The sequence below is a fragment of the Cajanus cajan genome, chromosome 4 (genome assembly GCF_000230855.2).
Source record: "Cajanus cajan strain Asha chromosome 4, NIPB_CcT2T_4, whole genome shotgun sequence".
NCBI classification, from domain to species: domain Eukaryota; kingdom Viridiplantae; phylum Streptophyta; class Magnoliopsida; order Fabales; family Fabaceae; genus Cajanus; species Cajanus cajan.
This window is the reverse complement of record NC_138520.1, coordinates 53,809,284-53,816,496: the sequence shown is the minus strand read 5'-3', so window position 1 is coordinate 53,816,496 and position 7,213 is coordinate 53,809,284. Positions and strand designations below refer to the sequence as shown.

The window sequence follows — 7,213 nt, the reverse complement described above, 5'->3', positions numbered from 1 at the left end:
ATTGAATATTATGATGATAAAAACTAACATATCCACATTGAACAATCTAATCAATATAATTCATTAAACATTTATGATCTAATAACATAAAGTCACTTTAAAAGTGATTTATAAGATGAATTATTAAAAAAAAAATACTAAATAAAATATGTTTATTGTGAATAATTTTTATTATTTTTAATATCCTAATAATTTTATAATAAAATATATGAAAAAAATATTTTAAATAATTGATATAATTTTATTTTTTTTTGGTTTAGAGCCTAAAAAACTTGGATAAGTAAGACAATGGAAGTAAGAAAAAGGAAGAAAGAAAGAAATAAAAAAGAGGAATTAAAAAAAAAATAAAGATAAAGAAAGTGATGAAAAAGAATCAAGAAGAAAAAGATTAAAGCATCACTTTATTGCATGGAATAAATTGAATTATAATAAATTTGTGTTACTAGGAGATCAACGTGAAATTAATAGATTAATTGCAAGGACTAAACTGAATGATAATGATTAGTTATAAGGACTAAATTGAATTTTAATGATATATTGCAAGGTCCTATATTAAATTAACTATATTTATTATGATCGTGGCATGGACTTGTATGAATAATGAAGGAAATTTTGCGGGAAGTCAATCACAATTATTGTGACATGCATTTTTGGAAGAAGAAAATAGAAGAGAGAGAAAAAAAAAGGAAAAAAGAAAATAGAGGAAGATTAAAAATTCATTTTAATTGATTAAATAGTAAGTATCTATCATTTCTTGTATACAATAAATCAAATCAAGAATTTAATCAATTAAATAATGAAACCAATCGGTTATTTAATTAAAAAATTAAAAATACTTTTTTTTTAAAATTTTATCTTCCCATATTTTTTAAACAAAATAAGTTTATTTTTACTATATTTCTCACTTATTTTTACTAGTTTCATTTATCTCTTTTTTTTTTTTTTTTTTTTCTGTGTCTATTTGTAACTTATTCACACACATGTGACCAAATAAAACACACCTCCAAGGGGCCATAACTGTAGAGGGAGAAGGACTTTGAAGCAGAAGAAACATAGAATTTACAGAGAGAAAAAGAGAATGGTCAAACATTACCGGTGGCGTAGGTTAGTGGTTCATAAACCTCTCTCTAAGCTTCCTTCTTTCTCTCTCTCTCTCACTGGGTCTTTGCATTTTCTGCAAGAGCTTCTTCGCTTCTCTCAGCTCTCACCTTTCCACACTCTGATCCAAGGAAAAATCTCAACTTTCTTCAACAATTCACCACTACAATTTCTGGGTAGTGGCTTTTTCCCAAGCCCAGTTTATCAGACATGGCTGTGAGTTCTTTTGCTTTTTTTCTCTTTCCTCTTTCACTTTCCCTTGTTTTGTGTGTCTCTTGCTGCTGACAAAATTTGAGGAAAAGGGTAAGGGACCAGAGTTTCAATCTCTTGCATTATGTTCTAATCTTTTGTTAAGTGCAGCTTCTTCTTTTTTTTTTGTGTATTTCTTTTCTTTTCTCTTCATGTTCTGAAGCTTTGAGATAGTTGACCATAGTTTGATTCTTTTTCTGGTTTGCCATCGCATTATTTCTCTGCTGATTGGTATCATGGGGCAATTCATTTTAAAGGGTGTGGTTTTCTGAGTTTAAGATGGAAACTAGCCTCCCAAATTAGGCTGTGTTGAAATTTTAACTGAGCCTTATCTGATGGATTTGTTTTGTGTTCATGGATTTTTTTTTTTCTACTAAAGTTGTTAGGTATGCATCAAGTATGCACTTCCGAGTTGTATGTGTATTCCTATTAGCAATATTGGAGAAACGAGAATTCTTACTCTTAAATATAAAATTTTATTGAATTAACATGGATAAAACAACCAGGTTTGATATTTTTATTTTTTTAAAATTTAGTACAGGTTGGTGATGCACATGCAATCCCATGTCTAAAAGTTACAATAGTCCAAAACTCAAAACTTCACGAGATGTAACTAATAAAAAGACAAAGCTGCTATCGTAGAAATGTGCTATCTATATTATTGAGTGGATGGAACTATATCTTGTTGGAATTTAATCTCTGAATATTTTAGTGAACCAGATTAAAAAATAAGCAACAATAGCGAGGACTTCTTTTTTTAGTTGTTTAAGAGGGGTTTTAATATTCTATATATGCAAAGAGAGAAAAGATGTGCCCTCTTTGGTTGCTTTCTCTACTTTCCATCAAAGTTTGCTTTTATAAAGTATTGTGCGATATAATTTACGCATTTTAGTTCATGTATAATTTGTATCCTAGCCTTATATATCAAGTCTAAAATGAGCAAAATTTTGGTTAATTCAGAAGCTTAAGAAGCCCATGTTCTTGCAAAAATTAATAACTTTAGTTGGCCTTATATATTTGCCAGAGATGTCTGAGCATCTTTGAATAGCTCTGTCTACAACTTCGTCCAGGTAAGTAAAGAAAGACAACCAAAGTACTAACTATAAGATAAAAAAAGGCTATGTTGGATGAAATTACTTTGGAGCTAGGATCTGATGATCCAGTGTTGTAACTCGTAACAAATAAAATAGGAACTTTATATCATTAACTAATTTCTTTCTCATTGTTGGCTTACAACAATCATGCTATTTTTAATAGAACACACTTTTTAAAGATGAAAAGCCACAAAAGGGAAAAGAAAAATAGAAGTTAAGTATCTCCACTTTTGAGGTGTTCCAACTAATGCATGAACATGATAAGAACACTGAGGCGATCAGGGAAATTGGACCCTCTAATCATGTGTTTTTTGATAGATCAATTTAATACTCGCACTGGATCATCAGATACTAGCTCCAAAGTAACTTCATCCAACATAACCATCGATAATTTGTTCCCATAATGAGCCAAACTATTGCATTGACCCCACCATTGCTGAGCTTTGTAGCACTAAGTTACGTTTTTAATTTGATACCCACACTTGATCTGGATAAATTTACTGTCAGCCGTATCTCAAATGTGTTTGGCCTTTTAAACAAAGTAAGAGGCACCTTTGAGCTTTTCTTTCCCTAGAAGATTACTAAGATCTTTTCAATTTTTCCAAGTAGTTATGACTCTTATGTAACATCAACTGACAAAATGACAATTTTGATGGGAAATTCACTGCTTTATAAGACTTTGACTTTCAGTTAGTTGGTGACTTTCAGTAGTATCAGTATATACAACAATTTCTTAATATAAAATGGATGGTCTGATGAAAGAGATGAGAGTGAAAATGAATAATGCTTTTGTGATACCAGCCGTACTGGTTTTGCAAATACGTATCTATTGAAGTGAAATTGTAGGTTTGTAAACTAAATATATGGTTTTAGTTTGAACAACCTCCGGCTTTATGGAACTGGAATTGAGAAATCTAAATTGAACTTTATGAAAATGTAAGTGAACAAACTTCAACGAGCAAATTTTCATGAATCAGCCTTGTAGGATGAAGTTAAGAAACTATCTAAAAGATTAGACCTAGAAAATCATTCATGACTTTATATAACAACACCATTAGAACTTGTATTTCAACAAGCAAATTGTCATGAATCAGTCTTGTAGGATGATGTTAAGAGACTTTCTAAAAGATTAGACGTAGAAAACCATTTTTGACTTTATATAACAAAGCACTAAAACTTGTATTTTGAGTATCCATTATGCTTTGCGAAAGATACTGATTACTGAGTGGTCTTATAATGTAATTACAGAATGATAATAGCTTTGCTTCTTTGGCAACTGGTTATTGCCAACATTCTTGAATATGTGCAAACCTTAGAGATGTAGTTAATTTATAGCCTTTGCCCTCAAGATCAAAGGAAATTTCTTGAAGTTATTGAGCTCTACAAGAGTATTCAAAATATCAAATTTATATTATAAACAAGCAACTTGTAAATAAAGTCTTTTATAAGGTGGTTTCAACACTACATCTTTTTCTTTGTTTTTGTTTTCTTTTTTTGGTTCCAAGGTGTGGAGAAGATCACGGACTTTATTGACTGTCCGTGAACTGAATGTAATGGAGTGATATATGAACATAGTACTCTGTTGTAAAGTTTGGAGAACTATCTGCTTGATTCGATAAATTGAGTTACGAGACATCTTATAATACCATAACAATGCAAATAACAACAGATACTTAAGGTTAGTAAATTTTAAATTGTATCGATCTTTTAACCATGTCTGTCTTGTAATCAATATGGTTTCTAGGACCAAAGTTTTCTTTTACAAAAATTGGACTATTGTGGGGACTAATTGGTTTAGAAAAGGTACAAGTATGTAAAGAAAATATAATGTGAGAGTTGATGAAAAACAATTCTTAAATGCATATATATGTGTGTATATATATATATATATATAGCAATATTTTTAAGTTCAATATGAAATTGAAAATGATTATATATGGGTAAATAGACAAGAAACACCTAAATGTGATATACTAAGTGTTGAGAGATACCATATCAGAGAGGGCACGAGAGATTAAAGACAAAGCAAGAAGAATGAAGATTAGAAAAGGTGAGATGCAAGTTGGACTCAAAATGCAGGTATACTTGTTAATGAGGATAATAGTTGATTTTTAACAATTCTGTGACATTGTTTCTCCAGGCATGGTTAAGGACCTTTCTCGATTGATGAGTCTTAGCACACTTTGTACAATTGTACCTCCCCTGGTCTTTAAGATTAGGGACCTGCTGTTGGTTGGGGGGTTTGATATCCGTGAATTCCATTTTCACATGCCTCCTTAGATCTTAGCTCTCAATAGGGATCTTCCTAGTCACACACACAAAAAATAAAAATAAAAAATAAACAGACTTTTCCTATAGTACTTTCCAAGGTATCTGCTTTAGGTTATCAATAATATTTTGCCACTTACAACACTGGGCGATAAGTAGAACATCATATCCTAAAATATGGAATTATCAGCTTCTGGTTTTGATAATCCATGCTAATATATTTTGCATTGTTCTGTTGCATGGACGATTTAGAAGAAGTTATTTGGAGTTTTTTTCTGCATAATCCTTCCAGCATTGGGGAGTTCCTTAGTGATTTGTTTTGATGGTTGATGATGGATGAGAAAGAAGTTAGATGGAGTAAATTTGTTTATGGGTGTGCAATGTTTGCAGTAATTTACTGTGCTTACTTATAGAAATGCTAAACTATGTAGTTTATTGTTTAATAAAACATTTTCTTTGAGAAAGTTTTGTCCTCTATGCTTCATCAAGGTGCTTTTCATTTGCTTCTTTCTTCATCTGTATAAACATTCTGATCAGAAATCTCTTGGAGACTTGAATTTGATAGAAACATCCTTCGGTAACTGTTCTATCATTTTACATGCAAAGTGAAATAGATTCCGGTGTACTATTTGGTATATGCTGTTGAGTGCAGCCATTTTGACAATGAAAATAACATTGTAACATGTTGAATCTCCTGAAGTACCAAAAGATGATCCTTATTGCAAAGAAAGAAAAAGGAGCCATATCTTTTATTTCCTTCATATATTATTTCTCTTTTGATGACTTTGATTGTGATACTGGAATGAGAAGCATTAGCATTTAAAACTGTTTCAATGTTTCTATTTGACAGCATGTTTCAGATGCAGCTTATTCTGAAAAAGCCCAGAAAGGTCAACCTGGTCCAATGATGATTAATCCAAATGAGCCCAAGGAACATTCAGATCTAGTTTCTTCTGCTGACCCACCCCCTTCAAAACCCAGAGTTCATTCAGAGGATCAATCTGGAAAGGGATCAGTGAGATCAACAAATGAGTTACAAAAGAGCAGGGAGGATGGTGATCCTAGACATTTTGTTGACTCTCCAGCTCACCATGGTAGCAGTGATTCTGCCCATCGAGGCCAGGGAGTAGGTTCTGCTGACAGCCGTAGAAAACCTTCAAGACAAAGTACTGGGTCTGAACATATTGACCGTTCACCCCTTCATCGCCATGCAAAAACCCCTGGCAGAGATAGTCCATCTTGGGAAGGAAAAAATTCACATGACAGCGGCCATGGTACACCTGGAATATCCCGATTAAGACCATCAAACCGAGGGGATGAAACTGTAAGTTTTCCACCGTTCTCTTTTATTACCATGTATGGCATGAAAAGTAAAAATCATGAATATTGCATCATTGATTGATCAGTTTGCTAATCTGTAAGGATTCGATTTTGGAGTCTTTTGAGACTTCCCTTCACAATTATTTCTGATTTGGCAGCCTGATAAAGGTGCTGCTGTTCCGAAGTTTGGTGAGTGGGATGAAAGTAACCCTACATCAGGTGATGGCTATACTCACATTTTCAACGTATTGAGGGAGGAGAAACAGGTGGGAGCTGGACACGTGCCAGGCACGCCTAATGGGAGACAATATGCTGCTCGGAACCAACCTGCTGACAACAAAGCTCAGGTATGACTGCCACGCCTGTTTAATGTTTAGACAGTAAATCTGTAAGTTTTTAGTCTTAATCATACTGATGTTTCATTAGTGCTCTTTGTTTTTATCCTTGCTTCTCCAGAGCTGCTGCTTTTGCTGGGGGAAAAAGTGATTTATTCTGAGCAGAAAAGGTAAAAATAGGGTTGTGAATGGTCATGAGGTGTGTGTATCACTTGTAAATATTCCAGGCTCTCATCCCAGGAAAACATCGTTGAAAAACATATCTTAAATTTGTGCTTTTTTCTCCCAGTCTTTTGGTCAGTAGAGACGCTTTGCGTGCCAGATTGTGATTTGTCGTTTTTATCTTTTCAATATTTTGTTATGTATCTGCCACGCTTTATAATTAAATTTATCTGTATTTAGCTACAAGATTTGATATACAATTCTTTTGTAATGAATTAATGGGTTGTGATTCTAGTCCTCATCTATATTGTAGCTCAACTATAATTCATCCTGTTTAATAACAAACTCTTTCAGAAATAGATCTTTTCTTTCTATGCAAGTTGTGTAGGTTCCTAATGAGTTGTTCTGTTTGAAGTTATCAATTCGTATTGACCTTTATGCTCCCTCTACCATCCTTCTATGCACCTTAGTTATTGCTAGACCATATGTGAATTTTATGTTCTTTAATTTAAGCCATCTTGTAACAATCTGCTATGACGAACAGGTATTTCATATTTCCTTGGTTTATATTTCAATATTCTCTCTCATGAATGAATGAAAAGGCTATATTTAGATAACTATTGCCCATTGCAAGGACTAAAATCGCCACTTTAGCCTGCTCCTCGAACTTGAAGCTGCCATCCAAAA

The 7,213-nt window shown here is 32.8% G+C and overlaps 1 protein-coding gene across 4 annotated transcripts; it reads left to right on the top strand.

The window, feature by feature from the left end:
* The first annotated feature begins 994 nt into the window (after nucleotides 1–994).
* LOC109816386 (RPM1-interacting protein 4) lies at nucleotides 995–6,820 on the top strand. Of its 4 annotated transcripts, none has more exons than XM_083072589.1 (5): nucleotides 995–1,104; nucleotides 1,202–1,314; nucleotides 5,560–6,033; nucleotides 6,188–6,376; nucleotides 6,456–6,820. In XM_083072589.1, exons 2-5 carry the CDS (start codon nucleotides 1,309–1,311, stop codon nucleotides 6,513–6,515), a joined length of 729 nt encoding a protein of 242 aa, XP_082928715.1. In that variant the 5' UTR covers nucleotides 995–1,104; nucleotides 1,202–1,308; the 3' UTR covers nucleotides 6,516–6,820. The 4 variants fall into 4 exon arrangements, with proteins under 4 accessions (XP_082928715.1, XP_082928714.1, XP_020236972.1 ...); XM_083072588.1 differs by having other exon boundaries at nucleotides 1,010–1,104; nucleotides 1,182–1,314; XM_020381383.3 differs by lacking the exon at nucleotides 995–1,104 and having other exon boundaries at nucleotides 1,111–1,314; nucleotides 6,486–6,820.
* Nucleotides 6,821–7,213: the final 393 nt, after the last annotated feature.